The sequence below is a fragment of the Myodes glareolus genome, chromosome 10 (assembly GCF_982192425.1).
Source record: "Myodes glareolus chromosome 10, mMyoGla1.1, whole genome shotgun sequence".
NCBI classification, from domain to species: domain Eukaryota; kingdom Metazoa; phylum Chordata; class Mammalia; order Rodentia; family Cricetidae; genus Myodes; species Myodes glareolus.
In genome coordinates this window covers 41,231,465-41,258,099 of record NC_142035.1, presented here as the reverse complement: position 1 = coordinate 41,258,099, position 26,635 = coordinate 41,231,465, and the positions used below count along the sequence as shown (strand labels likewise).

The 26,635-nt window shown below is 41.9% G+C and overlaps 1 protein-coding gene across 11 annotated transcripts in view; it reads left to right on the top strand.

Annotated features, from left to right (window-relative positions):
• Slx4ip (SLX4 interacting protein) overlaps positions 1-25,515 on the top strand; it is a 157,942-nt gene extending 132,427 nt beyond the window's left edge. For 10 of the 11 annotated variants that reach the window (XM_087911172.1, XM_087911170.1, XM_087911174.1 and 7 more), the window contains 4 exons: positions 3,190-3,267; positions 4,610-4,698; positions 19,716-19,816; positions 21,181-25,515. In XM_087911172.1, the coding sequence (XP_087767298.1) occupies positions 3,190-3,267; positions 4,610-4,698; positions 19,716-19,816; positions 21,181-21,922 (1,010 nt within the window). In that variant the 3' untranslated portion in view covers positions 21,923-25,515. The remainder of the gene's footprint in view (positions 1-3,189; positions 3,268-4,609; positions 4,699-19,715; positions 19,817-21,180) is intronic. The other variant, XM_048455434.3, reaches the window with a different exon arrangement.
• The last annotated feature ends 1,120 nt before the right edge of the window (positions 25,516-26,635 follow it).

Genomic DNA, 26,635 nt, shown 5'->3' with positions numbered 1-26,635 from the left:
GTGATCTTAGACGATAATTGCCAGATGGTTTGGAAGTGAAACACGGTTTCTTCTTATGTATCTTCTCCCCAGTCTCCTGACAGGGCTTTTTAATCTGTGTTTTATTCTTTGGCATTTTGTTCGTTTGTGTAGTGAATTTCAGTCATTTCACCCCCCACCACCATCTGTCTTCCCCCACTCCTTCTGAAGTTGAAATCCTTCCCAGCATGTCCCTCTCATACTTCAATGTCTTCTCTGTGTGAATTACCCACTGAGCTTGTTAGAGTTGCTTACATGAGCATGGGTAAAAAGTTATTTCCTGCAGCGTGGACAATTTACCAGTGGCTACACCACAGAAGAATGGCAGCCCTTTCCCCAACACTACTAATTGTTAGCAGTTTTTAAGGTAGGGGTGGGGCCTCATGTGTCCTTCCCCATTTCGTGATGAAATGATGATGGGCTCAATCTTATACAGGGAACCACAGATGTAGAGAGTGTTTCTGAGTGTAAAGGCCATATTGTGACTCGAAGACGTCTTTTTGCAAAACATTTTCCCTTCCTCCATCTCTCCCAGTCTTTGCTTACTCCCTCCCATAATTCTCTAAACTTTGGGAAGGGTGATATCAATGACCCATTTATGGTCAAGCACTCCACTGTCCTCTCTTCTTGGTAATCCTGCCAGTTATGAGTCTCCATATTAATCACAGCTTGCTGCACTGAGAAACTTCTCTGGCCAAGGCTGAGAACCTAACACGATTTTCTGCATTTAGAGCATAAATGTCGGAAGCTGGGAGATGATGCTGAGTAGGGAGGAAACAGACCCCCTGGATTCTCTGCCACATTACTGTTATCTTCAGAGTGGTGGAGCTTTGGTTCCACCCTGAGCAAGTTTAAAACCTCAGTGGCTAGTTGAACTCTGTAAACTCAGTTTCATTAAGAACAAAGATAAGAATGTAGTAGTCTTTATCTCTGTTATCTATGGAAATGTAAGACATCTCCCAAAACGTTACAGCTTGGTATGTTTCAGTGGCAGTGATATTCTCTGTTTATATATCAAGTTTAGTTTGCCTTAAAAACTGACACAAGCACATTTTGTATTTAATCTCTCTTTAAACAATAAAGTTTCATATAACCAGTGGAATTAGGTTAAACAGGTGCAATTTTTTAGCATGTTAAACTTAATATTTCATTTGAAGGACCATTAGAGTGCAATTCCCAAGACTACTAATAATACAAACCACTTTAGGAGTGATGCCCCGACATAATTCTGCCTTGGGGGGACATAGGTGCATGGGACCAGGCTCTGTCCTAATGATTCCACTAACAAACCACTTGGCATATGCCTTGTATTGTTTTCTATAGGAGAAGGCATTATATTGGAGCTTTATTGTTTAGGATTGTTTACTCATTAGGATTTTTTTTGTGGCATAGTTTCTTTATCAGCGAGGTGGTGTCTCCCGGGTAACAGGCTTCATGAAAGCAGAGGAGTGCCCTACATAGTCAGCTTTATGTTTAGCCCCTTCCTGGCTATAGCTTTCTGTTGCTGAGAAACATTGAACATGCCATCTGCATCTTAATTGCTTAAACCTGCAGACTAACAAAGGCTATTGTACATTCTCTTTCTTGTTTACTTTTTGTAAGACTCATAAATAATTATGTGAAAATTCACTTCTGAATTTCGATGTTTCCAAATTGCTGCAGATTCCTCTCTTATACCCACTCCTCCCCTGACCGTAAGGCGAATAAGGAGATGTGGAGGTGACTTCTCTTTTCTCAGTGGCCTGAAGAATGAAACACTTGTTTAAAGCACTCAGAGAAATGCCACCTTGTACAACTTAGCAGAAGCAAGCAATATGGCTCAAGCACAATCTGATTTTTACTGTGTTGGGAAAAATATATTTGATCACAGTTAATCTGGAGATTATCCTTTTGTGGATGTCACTGTCATTTCATAGTCTGTGTGACTGAAATAATTCTTCTGTCGGAGTCATTGCATGTTTAGACAGAACATCAAGTCTGTGTTCTCCTGTGCCTGCTAGGGTAGTAGGAACGGTAGTAAATGTAGAAGAGGAAACTTCTTTGGTTGTGTTTTAACTATACATGACATGGTTTCAGAACAACCTTTGTCATGGAGTTAAAGATAGTTGGGACTCGATTTCCCTACAGAGGTTCTCATGGTTCTCAGTCTCTGTCTGGAAGGCTTAGCAGTTTTATGGGTTGTCTCATTGCCAGGAAACGCTCACCCTCAGGACTGTAGTACCCGAAGCATTATTACTTGATCTTTTCAGGAAAAGTCAAGGCAATATTTTATAACCCAAGGAAAAACTGGAGGAGGGTACCAAAGAAAGGAGGGCAAAGGCAGGCAAATGCTTCCTGTCTGGAAGTTCTGTTAGCACGCTGATGAATCAATGGCTATGTCTTCACTTGCACAGATAAGATTCTCTGTTTGGGGTAGAGTTTATGCAGTAACTATAGCTTATGCCTTTTTAAGAGAAATACAATATTTCACATTCATCATCATTAAAAAAACATTCTATTCTTGATAGATCTTCCCTTTGGCTCCAGTTTGAGACCATTGTGTAGAATGCTGTGATGGAAATACATTTATTTGCGAAAGTTCAACTTTAGGTGTTGCGTAGTCTTTCAAAATGGTTGTGCCTATGGGTTCTTCTGCCAACAGCAGATGAGAATGCTGACATTTGCAACTTTTTTTTCCTATCCATTCTGGTGAATTGGGAGTTCAGGGGGATGCATGTTGTTGGTGTTTTGTTTTTAACTTCATTGATAAAGATGCGGCTGAACTTGAACTAAGGAGTAACTTACTTACAAAATATACTCATTTGAATAAAAATTAAACTATTCTTTTAATGTTAAGTAGTGGACATTAGAAGGTGGCCAAGATCTATGGATCAGTTTAGACTTAGTTTATCATTCATCTAAAGTCATTAATTTTCCAACATGTTAGACCTCTTCATTTGTCCATTTTACAGCTGAGGTGACTGAATCACTTCATAGACTTAGGATCATGCCAGGTGTTTCGGCCTGACCTCTCAGAAGAGTCAGTATGATAATATTACTCTCCCACTCATGGGAGGCCACTGTTACTTCTTTTATTCTTTTATTTGTTAATTATTGAGTGCATAGTGTGACAGGCATTGGGCAGGGATTCAGACAGATTTATAATCTAATGATGTCACTATCATATTGCAGGTTATGGCTTTCAGATCACAGCCTATTTCATCAAGAGAGGGATACGCCTTCGCTGTATTCAGAGCTCACAGAACACTGGTAAGAATCCAGTTTCTTGGACCAGGCATTTACATAATCAATTTGTCCAAAAGAAGATTGATCCATGCCTAGTGCTTACTGCCCACAAGAACAGAGAACAGAACCACAGTGCGCTTTACCTTCCTGATGCATCACAGCGTTTTCATTGGGTTTCAAAAGTGACATAATGAACCCGTGAACTTTGAATCATTTTCTCAGGTTTAGCACACCCCATAGCCTTTGAAAAGGGGCAAATGAGTTTCAAGAAAGTGCTTTCCCAGCCCAAAGCCAGCAAACCTTCCTTAAGTATTTAATGAGGCCAGCTTCCAACCCTCACTTCTGCAAATCATGTTACAAGAAAGTGATACCATGTCCAATCAACCACAGTAAAGTCAGGAGATAACAGCCATTCCCTCTGTGCAGATCTGAACATTAGAAAGTTTAGCTTACCTATTTTGGACAATGCCCTTATGAATATAAGATATGAAACAATGACTTCGAAATTGCCTTCATGGATGTTTGCTCATAAAATATTAATCATTCATGTCTGTACTTTCTTGACTCTTAGATGTTGCTCAAATTTATTATACTCTTTTTTAAAAAATAGGTTATTTTTATTTTCTGTGTATGAGGTCTACCTGTATGCATGTATGTATGTGTCCAATATGTATGCTAAGTATCTTTGGAGGCTAGAAGTGAGTATTGGATCTGCTGGAATGGGAGTTTCAGATGCTTGTGACCAACATAATGGGTGCTAAGACTCAAGGCCAGGTCCTCTGGAAGAGCAGATTGTGCTCTTAACCACAGATTCGTCTCTCCAGCCCCTAATTAGCCTCTTACTGGAGTCATCCACTTTGTTGACCTCACTCACAAAGTTAACCCTCTGTCTCATACAATGCAGTCTAGCTGTGCATTCTTGTAGGAGCTGATGTTTAAATCTTTATTTACATATTAAGGTAACATAAATCAATTATTATATAATCAAGTAAAGTGATACAAAAGAAGCTTTTGAATTGAATATCATAATCTATTTATATCTTATTTAAACGTATTCTTAATCTATCTTTTTGAGATGAAAAATAGAAATCCAAAATAGCTGGAGTGTTATAATGGCCTGCCTGGAGGTCCTATCTGTTCTGATAGTTCAGTGGTTGAGCTATGCTAGTTTGCAACCCCTTGGCTCTTCCTCGAGCTCACATTGTCCAAGTGGTGGAAGCCCTATGGAGAAGAAGGGAGAAGAGACCCCAGTCACATGTATGCACATCTTGCTGTAACAAAACATTACCAAAGAACCTGGGAACAAGAATTTTTACTTGTGTGGTATTAATGCTTTTAGTAACTTGGTCTTCTTTGTTTTGTACAGAACTTCGTATATTTCCTGACAGATTTGTGGTCTGTGTTAGTCAACTTGCATTCGGTCCTGATGCTTGGGCAAGCCAGAATGAGAAATCGGTATGAAAAATATTCCGTGTGAGAATCTTATTAGTGCTAAGTGATCATGGTGGTAGCGGTGTGTGTGATGGTGGTGGTGGCGTGTATGTGGCAGTAATGTACGGTGGTGGTAATGTTTGGTGGTAATGTGTGGCGGGGGGGGGTTGCCTTCTATCGTCAGCTATCCAGTGTGTTTTAAGAGGTTGGAAATGCCTTACCTTCTGTTTTGCGTGGTAACACTGATCAGGCCATGAGTTGTTGATTAATGTGTTGGATTTTTGTTTCTTTCTTCTCTAAAACTGTGACTATTTAGTTTGATAACTGATATCACTTTCAACTTTAAATGAAGCAACAACACATCAGAGAACCTTGATGGTGCTTGTGATGGTATGTAAATGAAAAGAAGGGAAAATCTGTGCTTCTACTGGAAGTTTCCACTGGAGTCAGTGGCTTCTGAATTGTATTCCATGGTGAATCACTGACGTTTTTCATGAGAACTCGTGTTTCTCCCCAGTGTATTATTTCAGAGCTAATAGAGTTCATTTTCTCTTGCTCTCTTTTCTCATGCTAAGCCTGAGCTCTTTCAGGACCTCGTTCTGTTTCACTGGAGTTCTCTGCTCAGACACACAAATGTAGAGAACCTACTCAAAGTGTTGTAGCTTACAGCTGTGTCTTTTAAGCCATCCCGTGTGCTTTTGACAGTGTCTTTGTTGTGTGTATATGTCTTGCTGCCGTCACAGTTCAGTCTAATTAACTTGTCCTTAAAAAAATAAAAAATAAAAAAATTTTAGGTCTCTGGCTTGAACCTTCAATGAATAGGAAAAATATATAGAAAATATTAACCTAGCCATAAAGTATGACATGATTATTATGCTTCTAAAATAATTCATGGGGATATTAGATTATCCCTATTGCTTATTATTTTTTAGCCCATTTGAAATTTGGCCCTCATAGTATAAAATCAGCTTCTTATCTCATCTTAAGTAAATACATAAGTGTTTCAGAGGCTCTTTGAGACAGTAGAGACCCAGAAAGAGCAAAGAACTAAAAATTTGCCCTTGCATTTGGTTCCTTTGTTTTGAACAGAGGATCCTTTCAAAAAAGCCAGTGTAACCCTTTTATTTCCTCGTCGTCTATCAAAAACATTCTCTCTGTGTAAACATAAAATAAGATCAGTGAAGCAAATCTGGCCAAAGGCAGTAAAAGTTTATTTTTTTAAATATTTTCAGGACATTGCATTATCTTAGTAAATTAATAAATACTAAAGTAATTCTGTTGGCATATATTTTAATAAAGATTGCTTAACTGATTTTTCAGAGCAAGAAAGAATTGATCTGTGGTTTAGCTAAACTACCAGAATGTTATTGCTTGCAGATGGGATACAGGAGAAATCAGATCTTATATCTGACGTGTAATGGTAATACTTAATATCTTAAATTGTTAAAAAGGAATTAAAGCATCTGAATACAAATGAAACATTATCCCCTTGGGGGACTCTACTATTTATACAGATGTAAGTTTTCCGAAGCTGCTGTTATATAATTCCTGCAATCTGGAGAACTTCCTAATTACTGAAAACTTTCCTTGTGGACCAGTCTTTCATTTCATACAACTGTCTGCACACTTTACATGGGAACTCAGTTTCCTCATCTTTAACCTGTTCTGGTCTTTATTGAGTCCACTGTCAAAGTTGCCCATATGAGTGTATAAGAAAAGCCATTTATATCACACAGTTTTTTCTTTTTTGGTGGTTCTTTTTAGTTATGTCTCACTTTCCCTTCACGTCCACTTTCCCAGCAACACAGACGAGAGTCAGGGAAACAGAGTCGAGCAGGTACCACCTAACTGCACCATTGCTGCATGGGCTCCCATCTCACTGAACAACTCCCCTGCGCAGGGCCTCCAGCCCACCACTTTCTCAGGTGTGTCTGCAGTAGCTGTGAATAGCCAGGCCCTCCTGCAGACCCCTCATCAAGCCGGTCATACTGCCTTCCCACTACTGATATCTGACCTCTTGAGAGTCCACCTTCCCAGCTATTTAGGGATCAGTCAACCATCTTTCCCTCCCTAATGCCTCCTGCCAGAGAAGAAATTCATTCTCATGATGAACTCTATATACCCAAACCTAGTGATACCAGTTTCCCCCCACCCCCCGCAAAAATTTGAATTTCTTTTCATTTTATATGATCACAAGAGGGCAGGATCTGTCTCATTCTCCTGGTAGTCATTCTCAAGGAACTTCTGATTCTCAAGGCCTGAGAACTTGGCTCCCCACGTAGCTATATTGGCAATAAACTGCAGTTATTTTCTTATAATTGTTTATGACTCAGTGTTTTACATCCACAGGATTAATGGGGAGTGGTCTTGTTCTTGATAGCAGCCTGAACCTCTCACTGGTACTGTAGCCCTTAGGGAGTTTTCCTTTAGTTTCCTGTGCTCTCTGGGTCATCTGTGTCTTAAAGTGAGAATTGGTTAGGAAATCTGGGAGCATCTATTGAAAATGACTTTGCCTAGGGAGTCTTTCAGCCTTCAGGGTAGGAAGCCAGCAGTATTTAGCACGCCAGTTCTTCAGGATAGCTCCACCAAAGAACATGGCCCAGATCAGGCAGCACAAAAGAGGCAGAGCAGAATGAGAGCCGTTTTTGCTGTTCCTTTTCTACCGTGCTAGAGAAGTATGTTCACCTTGTCAACTTTCTCTGTCCATGGGGGACAGACAATGGAAGAAGGGTCCTCCGTGTTGAAATAGCCCTACACAGTATTCTTATGTTTGGGATGTGGGAACTGAGCTCTGTACTTTGGGAAGCAAGGGCATTATTATGAAATGAGTCACTGTATTTTTCTTACTAGAGTTTCTCATAAGAAATCTCAACTCTCCTAGAGCCTCAAATCTGACCTTCTGCTGAACGTGGCGCCTGAGTCTTTCTGACAGTTTCACCTTTCTGTTCTGTTCACTTCTTCCTTCGCAGTAAAGAACATCAAGTCAGATTTTACTGTACTTGGTTCTATTCCACAATATTGACTTCCCTCCTCTCTATCTTTTTTTTTTTCCTTTCTCCCCCCTCTATGACAAACTTAAGTCTCCTGTGTCGAGACTGTTCCTTTTTAGTTGTAAAGCCCTGGAGGGTTGGAGAAATTTGAAGTTACTTACTAGTTCCTGTGATTTCTTTATTGAAGTTACGTAAATAGCCACGGACCTCTGTATATATCTGGGACATTTCAGGGTCATTGCAAAGCTACTGTTTGATTGTGCGCTGGTTACAAGCCACTCCTAGTCTCTAGAGACCACGGTTCCCATCTACTCTGACCATAGCAAGGAACAAAATGTTCTGGGTGCTGGCTCTGTACCAGGGTCTCTATTGGGCTTCAGTGACATAAAAATAGGAAAATACTGTTGCCTTCTAACTGCTTATAGTCTGAGAGATTGACACATAGCCGGGTCACCTCAAGTCATTTCATACCCTTTCTACCGTTCTGAAAGAAAGCCCAGAATTTTAGACCTCCGTTCTTTCTTTTAAAGCTATACTGTTAAAGTTTGTGATCGTTTTGGAAGTTAGAAAGTGGTAAATGGTATTAGTGCTGCCTCAAAGCAGATCCATGCATTAAGGTTTTATGGTTTTCCATCTTGTCCTTCAGGACTGTGGCTGAGCTATGAAAACAGCTGTCGAGATTGCACACCCAGCCCAGCTATCAGGGCAGGGTCCTCTCTGTAGCACGGACTATCTGAAAAGTTTACTAAGAGGTCCTGACCATCAACAGCATTTAAACACTGAGTTGAATACTTCTCTTAAGCCAGGCTACTATTAAAAAGAAAGAAAAAAAACCACCTTCTCATTTGTAAATATAAGATTGGAGAAAAAATTAGTCTCAAGCAATAAACTGCCCTAGACTGAGCTGTATTCAGCATGGGCCTTCCATTCCTCTGCTGGCTAAGTCTTCCTCCATATGAAAGAGAAGGTGGCACGTTATCTCAGAAATCCCTTCTCAGATAGAATCTCTGTCAGGAAAGAAAAAAAAAAGATGAAAATGCACTAAATAAGAATTTTAATGTGATTTTTACCAACATTGAGTTTTTTTAATGCAACAATAATCCTGCAAATTGAGTCATGTTTTATTTTAGGAAAGGTAAACAAAAGTTATAAGAAGAGATTTTAGAAATACAAATTTTTTTAAAAAAGAACAGAAGAAATATACTACTTGAAAATTCGAATGAACTAACTGAATTCTGTGCCCTGATGAGAGGATAAGTAGTCCATGACTTTGCCAAGTTTTGGATGAAGCATCATAGACTTTAAGAAGCCACTCTTGTCCCTGACTATACTTCTGGTTCATGGTGAATTACACAGAGCTGTCAAGATGTTCCTGCAACACTTGGGAAAGGCCCTTAAGTTTGGAGGAAAGGCAGTTCACTTGTTCCCATTTTCTAATATTTCAAACTTGGTTCTTCCTTACCGTGTGGTTACCAAACTCCTGTATGTTCATTGCACCAAAAGGCTAAATGCAAACACACTTAAGGGAAGCAAAAATTACCCCTGACTTCCAGTGCAAAGAACCTCTGTTACCAACCTGATCTTTGTTTCTTCAGTCTTAGTAACTAAGGTCAATGCATATTTATTTTTGTTAGGATTCTACTCATTTATAAGTTAGTTTATTTCCACTTTTCTGTTGATGTTCTTTTGTGTATATTTCTACTTATATAAAATATCCTCATCAAGTAAGGAGAGTAATTTGAAGTGAGCTTATCATCTGTCTTTCAATTATATGTCATTGATATGTGACAGGAAGCGTCTGTGTCTTTTCTACAATGATTTCTCCATGGAAACGCTTGATGATGTATTTTTACATGAGTATTTTCTACAATTTATTAGTTTGAGATGTGAAGTCCTTTTTACTCTGTCTGGTGACCAATGTCCTGCTAATCGTGATCTATAGGTTTAAAGAGAAAGCGACATTCTGTTACTTCCACTGATGGGCTCCACCATCTAGGTCTCGTGACAGTCACTTCTAGGGACAGGGTTTCCCTGTTGCCCCCTAGATTGACATATTCACTGATGTCACTAAGATATTGGTGTTCTCCCATGAAAATAGCTGCCAGCTTCACAGGACAGGTCTTCACTATTGCTTAGTAGAAGAAATATTCAAACATCCTGACAGAAGGCAAGATATTAGCACTGAGTTGAATATATTCCTTTAATCAGATTATTATTTAGTGCTAAGGAATTCTCACAGTCCTTGCCCCTGCAGAGGCTGGCTGCCAGTTCCTTCTCCAGGTAGCTGGGGTCACAGCTCAAGATCAAAACATGGTCAACAGATAGTCAAGGGACTGACTGGGGCAGTGCCATCTGTAGAACATTTTGCCTTAGCAGTACCCTCATGACTGCCCTGGACTGGCAGGTGACTGATCTTAATGAAAATGCTAGTGATGGCAATGAAGATGTTCTTTGTTGCTTTATTTTTCTAGACTACAACACAGAAAATTAGAAAAACTATTTCTCAGGTTAAGAGCATTTTTAAAGGTTAAATATTACATACTTATTACAGTAATCTGAGGTCTTATTCTCCTTTCCTAATAATAAAACGCTCCCAGGTTTTTAACCAGTAGTATTGCAAATGAGATATGTTGTATTTCATTGCCAGAAGGTAACCTGCCCACTAATCAATTGGACTCTAAGATTGATAATAGCTAGGGTAATAGGAAATGACATATCTGACCCTCTAGTCCTCTGTGCCTGTTTTGCATAATGATCCTTCTGTGTTCAGAGATCTATGCTCATTGGTCCTTAGCGACCAGCTAATTGTGTTCTCTACTTTTCATCTCAGCTGCATTTTGCAACTACAAAGACTGCGAATGCAAACGGCTGAGGGATGAGCCCAGTGTTGTCAGCTGGGCATGTGGAGCTCTGCTGTCAGTTGCAGAGGAGGAAGAACTATAGCATCTGCCCCTCTAAGCACCTTAATTTACAGCAATGATCAGTAGACTCCTGTCGAGATGAAGCTTTGGAAGAGAGACCCAGTCATTTCTCTAGGGCGTTAGGGATTGGGAGATAGCGGACTTCTCAGGCCTGGATTTCTAGGAGTCCATGCTCCACAAAACACCCACGGGGACAGCAAAGATAGAGTTCAATGTGTGAATGGGGTATGTTTGGAAAATTCATTAATAAGCAGATGATCTAGAATGCAGTCCTCGTTTTCTCAAGGAAACAATGTCATGATAGGGGTGAGGTTCCCAGACAAGTTCACAAAAGCTGTTTCTATCAGGAGATATGAGTCTTGGAAAGAGGGGGCCTGGCTGTCTGTGCTCAAGGAAAATAGCAAGAGCTATTTCTTCCATATCCCCAGGCGGAGGGCCAGCCCTAGAAATTTGAAATGAGACAGACATCTGTAATGTCTTCCCTCTGGCCTTTTGACTCTTTCCCAGTATGTCTTAGCTTCTTTAGTCCATCTTTAGCCAGCCATACTACCTGTGTAGTATAGCCTTACTCACCACTCTCTTCTCCCCTTCTCTCCAAGGCCTTGACCTCAGCCCTGGAGCGGTTACAGCAGTCTGAACACTGAATGAAGGGCCGGCAACTTACTGCGGTTGCTGGCACATTTGCAGCCGTAGATATGGTAGAGGAGGTACTTTTGAACAAGGAGACTCTGGAGATAGGCCAAGTTTCACTGAGGTCATTCACAGCCTGTTTTAATATTTATCCGATCAAAGTTAAATAAATTTTACACAACACTAATAGTGGTCAGTAGCCCCCTCTGTCAGCCACAGACCCAAACCTGTGTGTCCTTTAAAATACCGTGTTTTGTCATACTTGTCTGTACCCAAGACTCAACAGTAGCTAAGGTTGGTCAGGTTTTATTTTTAGGTTCTCAAGGGCAGGTGAATGTAAACTGGAAAATCCTTGTGAAGTGTACACTTCCTACAAGATAACTTCCTTTATTTCTCACAGATACCGTTCTTAGGGTTACATTCTTTGCAGTTACTTACAGGTATTTCCCTAGAATTGTATACAACGGCTTCCTAGTCACAGCTTCAAAAGAGAAGTATTTTTTTCCTTTCTCAAGACAGACTCTCACGTGTCCCAGGCTGGCCTCAAACTCACTGTGTAGCTGAGTATAATGTTGACCTCCCGACTCTGCTGCCTCTGGCTCCTCAGTACTGGGGTCACCAGCATGTACACCGTGCCCAGATTATGTAGTGCTTGAGCTACATCCTCAGCCCTATAGAAAGAAAACAGTTAAATTATTTTAAAGGAAAAGTCAGTAATATTTGTGCCTAACCTGGGTGGTAGCACAGTCCACAGCCTGGTTCTCTCTCTCCTAGAGACCCAGCCTTTCATGGAAGCAGAAGGGTGAAAAGTTTAGGGGAGGAAAAGACTCTACCCCCACTGTGGGAAATGGGCAGGCAGGTGGCTCGGCATAACAGAACCCTTGAGATGGAGAGGACTTGCTTCTCCACACAGCTCCATTTAACAACTGCTGATCCCTTCCCTGCCCTGCCTGCTTTGCCTAAACTAATACAACACAAGTCTACTTCCATTGTTTTTAGAAAATTACTTCAGTCCTGTGGAATTCATCAGATGCCAACTCCCTTTTTATTTTGTTCCATTCTGCTTCTGCTCCCTTGAGTTAATACATGATGCACCTGAATGTGTCTATCCTATCCCATCTGTCTGCCCCCCTACTTTTTTTCTTTAACTTATTGCTGAGTAGTTTAAAAAAAATATTAGACATGAACTTTGGGAGATGCTCCCTCCTCATTGTTAGGACACATGCCTGGGATGACTGTGTCACAGTTTGGTCCGAGATGATGTAGTCTCATGTTTAAGCTTCAAACTTGCTCGCTCTCTATAACCACCTCAGCTTTCCATCCTGTGTCACACTTCAGACCCCAGACATACCTGAAACCCAGTAGGCACTGCACTGAAGCAACGTCATATATTTTAATGCTTTCAGCTTTATACTTTAATACCGTTACAGGTTCCCTAAATAAACGGATGTGATATATTACACTTTTACTCTGTTCTTGGTGTTTATAGAAGGTATTGTTGGCAGAGTGCAGGGGCCTGGCACCTACAATAACTTATTCAGTACAACAAACTCAAGAAGAGATTCAGGGAGTGGTGACCCTTTTCATTTTCAACCGACAGGCAGGACGATTCCACATAGCATGGGGGAATAAATGAGGATTTTACTGATGTCTCTGACAGCTCCTGACCTTGAGTAGAGCTTGATCAGAGACACAGAGAGGGTTCTGAAAACTCAGGTCCACACTACTGTTAGCTCTGCCAGCCTCTGCTGGCTCCGTTCTCTGCCTGTATATGGTGGTTGGTCCTGGCATCTCAAGGTCTTTTCTTCCTAAGGGGAAAGAGAACAGACCTCCACCCACGACAGCTGTGCTGGCTAGTTGTATATCAACGTGACACAAGCTGGAGTCATTCTGGGAGAGGAAACCTCAATGAGAAAATGCTGCTACCAGACTGGCCTGTGGGAAAGCCGGTGCTGCCTTCTCCTGTTGATGATCAGGGTGGGACAGCCCGCCTTACTGCGGACAGTGCCGCCCCTCAGCTTGTAGTTCTGAATGCCATAAGAAACCTGGCTGAGGAAGCCATGGGGAGCAAGCCAGTAAGCAGCCGTCCTCCATGGCTGCTGCTTCAGTCCTGCCCTGCCTTCCTGATGGGCTGATACAGAAGTAGAAGATGCACTGAACCCTTTTTTCCACAAGTTGCTTTCGCCATGATGGTTTTAGCACAGCAACAGAAACTGCAACTGAGACAACAGCCACGCTGTCTGTCTGTCTGTCTGTCTGTCTGTCTCTCTCTCTCTCTCTCTGTGTGTGTGTGTGTGTGTGTGTGTGTGTGTGTGTGTGTGTGTGTGTAAAAGATTAAGAAATGGATGCTCAGCAAAAAATGAGTCAGTTTTCCACATCTCTCAGCCAGATAATGACTAGAAGGCACTGTCGCCAAGGACTTCTGATTCAGAGTCACCTCGCTCCATCTCCATCCCGCCACGACAGCAGAAGATATGTGGCCACTGCAGAAAAGAGAGAGCAGTGCCTATGACGGCCCTCCCGATGAGATGTGGGGAAAGGGCTTTGGGAACTGTGAATTTCTCTCGGTATAGAAAGCATTTTTTTCCTTTGAACAAACTCCATGATGTATGAAGACACCAGGGTCTATTTTTTTCATTCGCTTTAGCCAATATTGAAAAAAAAATAGCGCACCTTCCATATTCCAAAGTTTGCTTCCTACACCTCTTCCTACTCCCAGGTAAAAATGAAAGTGAGCCATTGGCGGTTGTAAAAGTGGCCCTGGAACCAGCAGCCCTGAGTGGGGGACTGTGCCCCACTGTCCTGCAGCTCTGTGCTCTCCCCCGTTTGATTTGCTGATAAGCCTGGGACAGATCATTTTTCCAGTATGCCTTAGATGTATACACATATTATAATACTCGGTGAAGTGCCTCCTTTAAAAATATGGTTGGGCTATCATTTTAACTTGGGGTGCACAAAACAGAATCAGAAGACACCCCTCTCCGTTATAATAAGAAAGTGATTCAACTCTCAAAAAATGAAGACGATAGTGGTGATAAAAAATATATTATATTAATTACTCCCTGTGGGGGGAGGTCACACCATCCTGGTGTGACATATTTTACAGTCTTATGACCAGTAGTTTGGTAACCGAGCTCTGGTACAGGCATTCTGTCATGGCGGTGAGATATACCAGGAGTCCCTTGTACAGGTGCTCAGTCATGGCTGTGAGATATACCAGCGGTCCCTTGTACAGGTGCTCAGTTATGACTGTGAGATATACCAGGAGTACCATTGTGCAAGGGAGTCTATCATGCACAGGAGTGATCATGCAGTCATTGGCATTGCCACCTCATGCTGTTTGCTCATGTGGCATTCGTTCTTGACCAACAGCATCTAGCCCTGGGGTGTGTTAACAGCAATAAAACCTGCCTCGCCAGGCAATGTCAGGAGTAACATTGAAATGTGCCTCCATTTCTCTGTTTTTCCTTAGTGAAAAAATCTCCCAAAGTATTATATAGCCTGTATTGGCCAATGTGGTTTCTATTAACTGATGTGGGATGTCTTTCTATATATGTGTTGCTTTTACTGGTTGATGAATAAAACTGCCTTGGCCAATGGCTTAGCAGAGTAAAGCCAGGCAGGGAATCTGAGTAGCGATATATAGAGAGAGAAGGTGTCATGTAGCTGCCGAAGGAGAAAGATGCAAGGACATTACCAGTAAGCCTCAGGCTTGTGGCGATACATAGATTACTAGAAATGGGTTGACATAAGATGTAAGAACTAGCTAGGAATATTCCAAAGCCATTGCCCAGTGTTGTAATTAATATAGTTTCTGTGTGATTATTTGAGTCTGGGTGACCAGGAAACAAAAGCACAGACACCATTTACATAATGGTGCCCAAATGTTTGGCAAGAATTTCCGTAATAAAGCCAGAGAAAGCTTTCGTTGATGTTTCATTTTTATTCTTTTCTTACTTCTGGGGACACTTGTTCTCCTTCCTTATCAGTTTCGTTGTCTCTTTTTCTGCATCTTCAATATCTTCTCATCTGCCTTTTCTATCCAAACATGTTGCATTGTAACTCTTGTCTGAGTGGCTTTGGACACCATATGCAAAGACTTCCCCAGGTTTGCTTTGGTAGCTAGAGAACAGAAATGGTTTTCAGTCTATCGAAAGCCGAGCAATCCAGGAACAAGGACCAGTAGCTTCACTGTCTGAAGAGGGTTTGGCCTCTGCTATCAAGTTCATACTTTACTACTACATGTCAGAAGGAGACAGGCAAGCAAGAACTTCCTCTGTCGAGCTCTATAAGGGAACCTGATGGCAGTCAGGAGGACAGAGCCCTCATGACCTAATCACCTCCTCAAAGCTCTACTTCTTAATACTTTCACATTGACAGTAGCTGCGTGTTCGGGGGAGGAGCACACAAACCTTGCTGTATGTTTGTTTCCCCTGTTGGCAGAAGCTCCATGAAACAAGGTCTTTTTCTGTTAGTCTACGTCTTCTCCCTATACATGCTCAAAGCTGTGCTTGCCAGAGGCCAGGGATACCTTTTTGGATCATTCCACTAGATTCTGCTCAGTTACCAGTTCCATGTGTTTTAAAAGCCATTCACAAATTCTTCTGGGTGTAAAACTCACTGGGGAGCTTGCCTAAAATATACCTGTCCTGACCCCAGCCCCTAGGGATACAAATGCAGTAGATTCTGGGTGGAATCTGTAACATTTCTTAACAAGCTCCCAAGGTGATTTCACAGGCAAGCACACTTTGCAAAGTTTTGTCTTGCTGGCTCATTGTACCAGGTGAAGTTCATTTCTCCCTTGCTTGAGAGTTGTTTCACAGCCGAGTGTGAATCACCTGGGAACCTAAATATAGATCTCCTAGCCCCACCTCAGACCTTGTGAATCAGAATTTCCACAATGAGTCCTAGGAATCCACAAAAAAAAAAAAAAGAAAAAGAAAAAGAAGAAAAAAAAACACCTTCCTTGGTGCCTCTGCTGCAGCCATTCTTCTGCTAGCCCTTGAGAGTCCCTTCTAGTCTTACAGACTCTATGAGGAGGTTCTAACTCAGGAGCAAGTGGGTGTTTTCTTTGTCATTTTAAGCCCATTTCTTGATCTGTCCCACAGTGTTCGAAAGTGCTGGTCACTAAGTCAAGTCACTATGGGATGAACTCCGAGGGTAGTCACAGTTACTCACACTTGCCTGCTGCCTTTGCAGCTTGGATATCGGCCCTTGCTACACAGACATCTCAAAACTGCTCTCTGATTGAAGCCAATGAGTGTGGCATGGCTGCCATATGGTGAGGATGCCTTCGGTCATCCTTTTTGTCCAGGAATTCAATGTTCCCCAGAACAGACAACATGATAATACTGTCCTTCCTCGTTGTATTTTTACACTTCTCCAACTCAGCCTTCCCCTTAGATCTGCATAGAGGGACATGCTTGGGTTGGCTTCAAGCTTGAAGTCTCCAGAGAGATAGTGAAAGGCCTGAACCCTTTGCCCTGGGGCCTACCTGGACTGCACAAGTTACTGAGGGCAGGGTGTCCCCTTAGGTTAGACTTCTAGGGGGGGTAGCCTTAGTCTTGTCTCACTTCTGTTTGGGTGCTTTCTCAGGTAGAACACTTTAAACCAGAACTGGTAAAATATTACCAGAAATGGAAACAAAATGCAGTAGTGGGGATTGCTCAAGTGGTTAAGAATAGACTATACCGGGGCTGGTGAGATGGGTCAGTGGTAAAGAGCATTGCCTGCCCTTCCAAAGGTCCTGAGTTCAATTCCCAGCAACCACATGATGGCTCACAACCATCTGTAATGAGGTCTGGTGCCCTCCTCTGGCGTTCAGGCATACACACAGACAGAACATTGTATACATAATAAATAAATAGAATAGGATAGGATAGGATAGAATATAATAGAATAGACCAAATAATTATATTCAAAGCACTTTATCCTTGTCCTAGGTGGACAGCAAGCATTCAGCCTGTGTTGAGTAAGTCCTCTCCTGCTTAGTCTGCTTCCTGAGTTCCTGACCTCCAGAGCATGCTTACTCTGGACATAAGAGTTAAACGCTAGCCTCTTTGAATATGGTAGATTTGTTTGTGTTCTTGCAGACAGTCAGCTCATAGCTCACACAAAACCTAAAAGCTAGTGATACCATCCCTGATTGCCTCAGAGGCCATGCAGCCCTGCTAGTGTGCTCCATAGATTTGCGTTTTGGAGTTTTGTCTCTGGATAAGCGGCAGAGTTCATTTTTATGCCAGATAAGAACATCAGTAATTACGAGAAATCCCTGCAGGGATTTCCTATTCCCAGGTGATAGCTGCTTCTCCAGGCTTTAGGGTGAGGGGGCTAGCTCTGGAGACTACGAGCTGTGATTTAGTGACAAACACTGGACCTGACTCTAGAAATATATGGCGAGCCATCCAATGAGTCCTGACAGTTAAAGGACTGAAGGAGACAATTTTTTCCCTGCCCACCCAGTCCTCATACAAATGTAAATATATCTCTTTCAACAAGTTGCTGAATGTGGTTTTAATTTATAAGCTAGAGATCAGTCTTACTGAGTGTCCACTCAGGAGTATGTGTGCGTGTGTGTGCGTTCTCTCTCTCTCTCTCTCTCTCTCTCTCTCTCTCTCTCTCTCTCTCTCTCTCTCTCACACACACACACACACACACACAGAGACACACACACACTCTTTCTCTCTCTCTCTCTGCCTCCTCTTCTTTCTCCCCCCATATTACCCCCTTCCCTCCCCCTCTGTTCTCCTTTTCTCCCCTTCTTTTTTTTTTGAAGTCACAGGTTTTATACTTTGTGAACTGGACATTTCCCCTGTCACTTTTCTTCCAGAGACATCCCTGACCCCGTTGTCAGAGGGCTTTAAGACAAGAGTAGTATTTCTTAAAGTAGTATTTCTGCTGTATTTCTTAAAGACATTTTTGAAGTTCCCAGAGGAACTACATGTGGTTTTAAAACATAACTAAGACAGTGGCTGAATTCATACTGTGATTGAGACTTGCAGAGCCTGTCACTATATCATACTTTATACAGTATCATGCTTTATACAGTGTATGCAGAACCCATTGTTGTTATTTATGACCCTGTCTGCCTTCCATTGTGGACTTCTTCCAGCCTTGGGGAATTTACATCATTCCTAATAGCAAAAGGCTTTCTGGTTCCCACAGAGTTGTTCAAAGCCTGACTCATGCTCCTTATGTTAATTGTTCAGCTCTGAAAATACAGCACTTACAGGGTGTGGCTGCGAGGGGAAAATCAACTGTATTTACAGGGCATGCAGGACATGTTTAGAAGTGTTTCACACATAAATCTCCATCGCTCCCAATCCCTCTCAGCCTACCCTGTTTTGCCTTCCCCCTCTGACTTAACTTGAAGTATTCTTTTCCCAAAAATTAATTTTAGGAAACAACCAACTAAAAGAATGACGACACATTACCGTGCAGTACAATCCAGTATAGCCAGTTACACTCTGTTGACTGACAATTAAAGCCAATTTAGGTTACAAGTGGACATGCCTTTGAAAGATGCCGGCCCAGGTCTAGCATAGGCATGGCCCAGAGCTCAAGGATCCTCCTAACCTAGTCTTGTGCACACTGATTAGATCGAGCTCTTAGAGATACCCCGGAATGATACTCATGGCTGCCATCCTTCAAAATCTGGGGACTACCACCATTCCTTCTTATGTTAGCCTACATAAAACAAAGATCTTCTGATAGGTTCCATACTGTTCCTCATAGTCACTACATTTTATAGGAATTTGATGGGGGAAGAATTACTTGGACTCCCAGAAAAGAAGAGCAGATAATACCTTATCTGGGCTATCAGCTTCTAACCTATGGGAAGAAATTCCAAAACATTATATGGGTCATCTCTGGCAAAGGTTCCCCTAACTTTACATTTTGTAATTATCTCTTTGTGAAGCTTCATGGATATGTTTTATAAAGGTAGATAATCCATGTATAAGATTACGGCAATGACTACTATAAGAAGCCAGAGACTCCCAGGTTTTTGGTGGTTGTTTGTTTTTAGTAACCAAGATTGAAAAACTCCGTTTTTAAAATGCCAACACTAAAAGGTTTAACTTGATATTGTTTTATGACTCACAATATTGGTAAGTAAGGGGCATGTGGAGGAAATCTCAGGATCATCAGGACACTGGCTACTGTCTTCTCGCAAGCATGCTGCTGCTGGCTCAGGAATTCTGCCCTCTGGGGCCACAGAGAGACCACATATTGTTCTAGATGGCTTGGGAGCTGCATGTTTCACATTACGGTTTTGTATGTTTGTGGTACATACTCATGCATGAATTGTATAGAGAAGAATACAAAACCAGTGTGACACCAGAAAGTCCCAACTGAAAGCAATTGAAAGAACCTAAAACAACAGTCTGTTTTATTTAGTATTTAAAGAAATAAAGCTGTACCGAACATTCCTAGTGTCGCTGTTTTCCCTGGTGTTCAGCTAATAGACTCTTGTTTGAACCTTTGTTATCTTTTGGAGTAGACAAAAAGAACCCTCCATGGACTGTCTGACTATTTCGCTGGGTGTACGCAGAGTTCACCTTCTCCTGGTACAAAGCTCAAGAAAAACACTCTACAAGAAATGTAGGTCCAGCATGTTCCCTTTTTCTCACTTTCTGACTGCCTGTGTGGATAGTCTATAATTTAATGAGAGTGTGTGAAACCTAATCAGAAGGCCCCTTTGCCATTGGTGCGGCCCACAGCCATATATTAATACGTGTCCTTCCCACCTTCCTGTTGCTCTTGTTTTCTGGACAGTGGGAATGGACTCCTTGCTTCACAGGTGTGTGTGTTGCAAGGAGTGATTAATTACAAGCTCTTTGAAGATGAAAAGCACCTGCTGCCGGTGCGTTTCACACAGCTCTTGAGGTAACTGCAGACAGACCTAAAAACTACATTCCCTTTGTGAGAGCCTTTCTCTGACTTTGGTATAATTATGGCAGTCCTTGGGCCCTGACTACAACATATTTATGTTTTTTTTTCCACAGAGCTTAGCCAAAGTAAATAATCCAGCTTCAGTGCTTGAATTTAGTGGCTGAAAAAGTTTCTTGCTATTTGTAAATGTATTGTTGTCAACTCCTTGCCAAAATTAAGGACTTTAGTCTCTCGATTTCCTAAGCAGTTTCTGTCCTGCCATGGAAGTTTGTTTTAAAGTTTGTCTTGTCTATTGTGTATCCTGTAGAAAAGGGAGGTAGAGACTAGGTAGGTAGATAGATAAGATAGATAGATGGATAGATGGATAGATGGATAGATGGATAGATAGATAGATAGATAGATAGATAGATAGATAGATAGATAGATAGATAGATAGATAGATGGATGGATAGAGACAGACAGACAGACAGACAGACAGGGTAGATGTACTGCTTGTCATGGTTGTACTTTTTTTAATGTTAGTTGTCTGAGTGCTTTCCAGGACTAAGTCCGATTAACTGAGGCTTATTCCCATATGTTTGATGAGTAAACCTGGCACCTACTGAGTCATGTCATTAGAGAATTTTCAGACTAGTATTTATTCACAAATATAAACAGTGTGTGCATATCTGTACATAACTGTGGGTGTGCACACACATCCTGTGTTTTGGATGTATCTAAGCATTCCCTCCTAGTAACAGTCAGTATATCTACCCCAGGGAGAATTTTCCTCTGACATCTGAAAATGCATACCTGTTTGGTTAAAGTGATTCCATTTTAAAATGATTCCATCACTGAACCAACACTGAAACCTTAGAACATATCCTAGTTTAGTGGAAAATGTGGAGGTTATTACTTAATCCAATCTGTATTCAACGTACACTTTGGGGATTTCCTAGATATGCTGAGGTGTTGAGGAGAAGCCAGCTGGCACGTGCCTTGTTCTCAGGTGTAACAGCCGGGGAGTGGGGGTTTGGAGGAATCCATGCCATTGCAAACCTCACATGACATACAATCTTAATTGTCTGTTTTAGTGTGAGAAGAACTGAAACAAAAAGCAGTGCCAAGAGCAAATCACAGACCAGCACGGACCTTGTGGGAAGATCTAGTGACTCGGTCATTACTGTGGTACCAAGGGTGAGGGATGCCTCAGCCGTTCTCCTGTCAGAATCCATGGGTCAAGCACTGGATGACATAAAAGCAGCCAAGAGCCACTGGGGACTTCCTGTTCAAAAGCTGGAAAATGTTTCCCAGACTCAGCCAGAAGACACTAGCAGCCAGGAACAACCTCATCCAGGGGAGTGGCTAAAGACGGGGCTTCTAAGCAGGAGCCCTAAGTGTAGCTATGAGTCAGCATCACCAGGTCCAAAGCAAAGTCCACGAGCAGCCAAGACACAACAGAAACGCAGGAACTGCGGCTCTGCGGAAGACTCTGACCACCGCAGGAGAGTTTCTCTTGGAAATGATGGGTCAGCCCCCGGAGACGTGGTGCTGGGAAAGAGCACAGCTGGCAGTGTTTTGCCAGCGTTAGAGTTGTCAGACCCAGGGTTGCTTTTGAATCAGGATTTGGCAAAAGCCACAGCTAAAGAAGAGCTGCATGCTTTGGAAAATCTCTCCAGACACCTTATGACCAACATCCCAGGGCAGGCACAGCAAGCCACCCCGGCTGCAGCTGACGAAAGATTAGCCACAGTTCAAGGCACCCCAAGCAAAAAAAGAAAGAAATTGCAAAGTTCTAGCAGAGGATGTAGTAGCAAGAAAACCTTGAATGTGTAGTTCCCAGGATTTGGAAAGAATTGGGGTAATCTCTCTAAATAAACAGATTTTAGAGGCTGAAGGACTGTCTCAGCTTTAGGAGCACTTACCGCACTTGCAGAGGACCTAGGTTGGCTTCCAAGCATCCACAAGGTGACTCACAAGCATCACGAACTCTAGATCCAGGAGACACAACACCCACTTTTGGCCCCCATGGGCACCGGGCATGCACATGGTATGTATACACACAAGCAGGCAAAACACACATACACATGAGATAAATCTTTTTTAAAAACTGTTTGTGTTGGGATTAGACTTCGCAGTCACCTCCTGGAGGCTGTTTTTCTAATAGGCGTGTTACTTTCTCATCGTGTTTATAACTGTCTCCAGAAAACACTGTTGACAAAGAGCCCTCTACCTGTCGAGGTATATAGGACCCCGTGGAGAAACCAGTAATGTGGGGTGTTCTCACCGCATCGCTATGAAGACCTCCTGATGGGATAAAGAGAGACGGTGCCCTGCGCTGCTGGCCAGGTCTCATGCTCCAGTCCTCTTGCTCCTCAAACTGAGTCCCTGGCAGTGAAAATAGGCTAGTGGTTCTCAGCGTTGTGGTTCTATGTGAAATGCACGTTTTAGAATCTGAGAGGAACTATGATTCTGAAATAACACTAAAGCTGATGATTCCCTAGAAATTATTTCCTCCAGCCTTGGTACCACAGCTTCCATCAACTGGGGCCACATGTACACCCCTATGCTCCCTTGGACTTGTGAAGTATTTAGATTGGGTTTGGTGTGTGAGTCACTTAATTCCCAGATTCTACTATAGGATGAGACAGCGCTTAGAGAGCTGGTTAGCTATAGTTGCCAGAAGTGTACAGGTAATTCATCTCAGCCTTAGGTGGAAAAGGTGTGTTCTGTGTGACGCAGGTCTGACCCTGTCGTTCACACATTCAGTATTCCAGCTACAGTAAGGACAGACCAGAACCCATTTCAGTTCCAAGTTGGAAAAATTCACAGGGCATTTACATATTCTCTTTGGATGTATAGCCTGCTCTCAAGAAAGACAAGAAACCTAAGTGTCAACCTGGAAATTCCATCTGATCATCCCAGCCTCAAAGAACCAGAAACCACTTGCTGTTGTTTCTTTCCTTCCCGCCTAGCTTTTTTTCTTGAGAGATAATTCCCAACCATTGAATCCTCAATGGAAGTCCGAGTATCCTCCGTTATGCACCAAGAAGCAGTTCACACAGAAAGATCCTAAAGTCAAAGCCAGTCCTATCAGAATGATGGACTCCAAAAGTAAGATATTCTGACCTGGAATAAACAGGGATTTACTTGTTTAATGGTTAAGGTCATACTCAGTCCTTAATTGTACTTAAATGAAGGATTTGCTTTCAAGAAATGTTTTGTTTTTCAAATCTGTTATTGTAGGAAATAATGATTATTGTGACTAGTGAGAAAAATAGTATGTTTGGTTTGTACATAGATGTGGTCTTTCTCACAGCCTTCATGCACAATGGATTTTAACAGGATTAGCAGGGAATGGCTCTGGGCTCCCACAAGTGGCATATGTTTAAGGAATTTTGCCTTTAAGCATTTTCCTTCAGTGTATCTGAAACACCTCTACATCTCTTGTTTCTTGAATGGTTTAAAAATTCTTTGAATATATGGACAAAGGGGGAAATTAGTCCCAAGTGTTTTGTTAATTATCAGGTGGTATGTTAAATATTTTCTACTGTTAGGAGTGGTAAGAGTTTTTATATTCTTAACTATTGTAATAACTTGGCATTTGAAATTCTGAGACCAACAGTATTGATAGTCAAAAACAAGTTCTTCAACCCCTTAGTACCCAAATTAAATTTATATTCAGGTCCCTGTAATTCTGGTACTTACAAGAGATATCCATCTAGTTCTCCTGATATTATTATAACTGAAGAACTTTCTCAGTACGTGGAATGCTAAGCCACCTCTATGTTCTTTCAAATGACATTTAATAAGTGAGAATTGGTTAGGTCTTTTTTTCTTTCTTTCTTTCTTCCTCTCCCTCCACCCCCATTTAAAATCCTGTGGGAGAGGCTGGGCCTGGTGCTGTCCTAGCACTGGGAGGTAAAAGCAGGCAGATATCGTGAGTTCACGACTAATTTGGCCTACATAGTAAGTTTCCGGATAGCCAGAGCTACATAGTGAGACCCTGTCTCAAAACAAACAGACAAAAAAGGGTATGAGAACAATCTGAGGTTTTTCTTGCACAATTGTTTTTTCTTTGCCACTGGAGGTAAACTCACCCAGATATGCATATGATACGTTAAGTGTAAAAGGTCACTTGGCCCTAGAACAGAGTAAGAACTACATAGTTTTGTTCCCTTATTGCATGCTAAAGAAATACGGAAATGCATTTCATTTCTTAAAAAGCAAGACTCATGGGCTGTTGGTGAAGAAGGTGCTTTGCATGTGCAGTTCTCTGGATTTGATCCCTAAGATATCAATAAGAAAGAAAACTTCTGTAGTTTGATTTCTGAAGAGTGTAGCTCATCTCTGGATGAACCTTCTCAAAGTGTATCTTGGAGATGATGCTGAGGTCTCAGTATAATTGTGATTTCAGCAGAGATCGTTCCTATCAGTGCCCTTTGGCTTCAGAAAGAGCCCCGATTGGGGCAGACCCATAGGGAAGGAACTATCTATGCCCAAGAGAATGGCCTAGGATCAGTGGCGGCATTCATGTTTCCTTAAGCTCCTTGGCAGACCTTACTGTAATATTTCCACAAAACGGTAGTGAATGGGCCTCTGGATAACAAGCAACTTTTCAAGAGCCAAAAAAACTCGCTGTGCAGCATGCTGGGACTGGAATATGGAAATTGTTTTAATTTCTTCTTTTCTCTTATGAGGAAATCACTGCATTTGGTTTGTCAAGACAAGAGAGTTCATTCCCCAGTATTGAAACAGTGATGAACTGAAACATGTTGGAGCAAGTTAAAAAAAAAATAAGTCAAAATTAAACTGGCTTCTCTTAAATAGCTTAAAGCCTTCCACAGTACAAAATAAATTAAGCATTGTAAAACGAAGTTAACTCAAGTAACCACTCAGTACAGAAATGTAGCCATATATATCATCAGTCTTGCTGTTCCGGGGTATAATTAAATTCTCAGAAATCTGCAGAATTCCCTCTAATTTGGTTTATATATATATTTAACGAGACAGGGAGTGAATATATGTCAATATGTAGCATAACAGGGACCTTAGATGGATGAGATTTCCTTTATCGTCTGGACCCATTCGGGTAAATTCCATTGGCAGCAGAGAATTGCCATACTACATTAAGTGTTTCCATCACCATTCTTACCAGAGATTGGGAATTTCAGTTTACTGAAGCAGAAGTCGGTAAAACCACACATTTGACTCCCCAAAGCGTCTGATGGGTTCTAGTAGGTGATAATTTGACAGATTCTCAGAATGAGTTTCCGGGTAGAATTAGACATTGCCAAATCTCCAGGAGAACCCTGGTCCTCTCATTTAAGTAGCTTAAATAGTCTGAATGTCCAGCGAATAAAACCGTTTTTGTATTGAAAATGTACCTTTTTATGAATAAATATGTGTGTATTGTGTTGTGTCATCCAGATTGCTTGTGTTTGTGTGATAAGCGGTGGGGGGCGTCTCACTATATCCCACAGTTCATGCTCACTACATAGCCCATACTGATCTCAAGTCTTGGTCCTGCCTTTGCTAGGAATGTGTGTGTGTGTGTGTGTGTGTGTGTGTGTGTGTGTGTGTGTGTGTGTGTGTGAAAGAGAGAGACATGCTGTTCAAAAGCAAGTGAATTAAGCTCAAAGAATGCATATCCAATGCAACCTTTTCTGAACATGTTATTCTCAATTATGTTCTGCCTGCAAGAATGTCTCCCAGGAACGTTTCTTGGGTTTTGGAAATCTTGCTAAGTTAAAGGAACCATTTGAACCCAAATGATTTAGCCCAAAAGATTTAGGTTTAGAAAACCGAGTGAGAATCATTAAAATCAAATTGACCCTTAAGGTTCTAGGCTGTCTTAGCAGTCTAAGTCCACTCCCACTGTGTTCCTAAGTGATCTCCTAAGTGAGTTCTATGAACCTCTTAGGAAGAGCTTTCATACTCTTAACACTTCCCCGAGAACCCTGACATTCCCCCAAGTGAGCTCCTTTACGTGTTGCATGTGCATCTGGCCTTTATTCAGTACTGCTTGAGGTTCTGGGCCACCTCTTTCCCTAATCACCTCAGTGTTTCCGTGCCTTGGGCCTGTGGCCACTTTCTAAGTAGATTTCCCTGGTGGCCCTATTCCCGTCCCTCCAAAAGCATTTCAGTGTCAGTTCGGAGATGACATCAGAGCTGTGTGAAATCTGAAGGATGACTACCAATAGGGAAGCCCATTTCTTAGCATTTGGTCGTCTGGGTGCACTGTGTGGCAAAGCCCACACAAAGGATACCCTGCCGTGGGACGGCACTGCAAGCCGCAGACCCTGGGTCCACGAGCTACATTGACAATAGGTTTTCCGTGTGTTTTGCTAGAAGTCACTAACCTTCCAGTCTTCAGTTTCCTCATCTTTCAAAACTATCTAGTATTTCAAGTGTAAACCCATTGCCCTTGAAGTACTAAAATAAGCATATCACACCCCTATGTTAATTTGTCCATCTGTCTAGAAATGCTTCCCAACAGTGGACACTAGTTGGAATCACCTATGTGGCTTGTAGATGAGTCTAACCCCC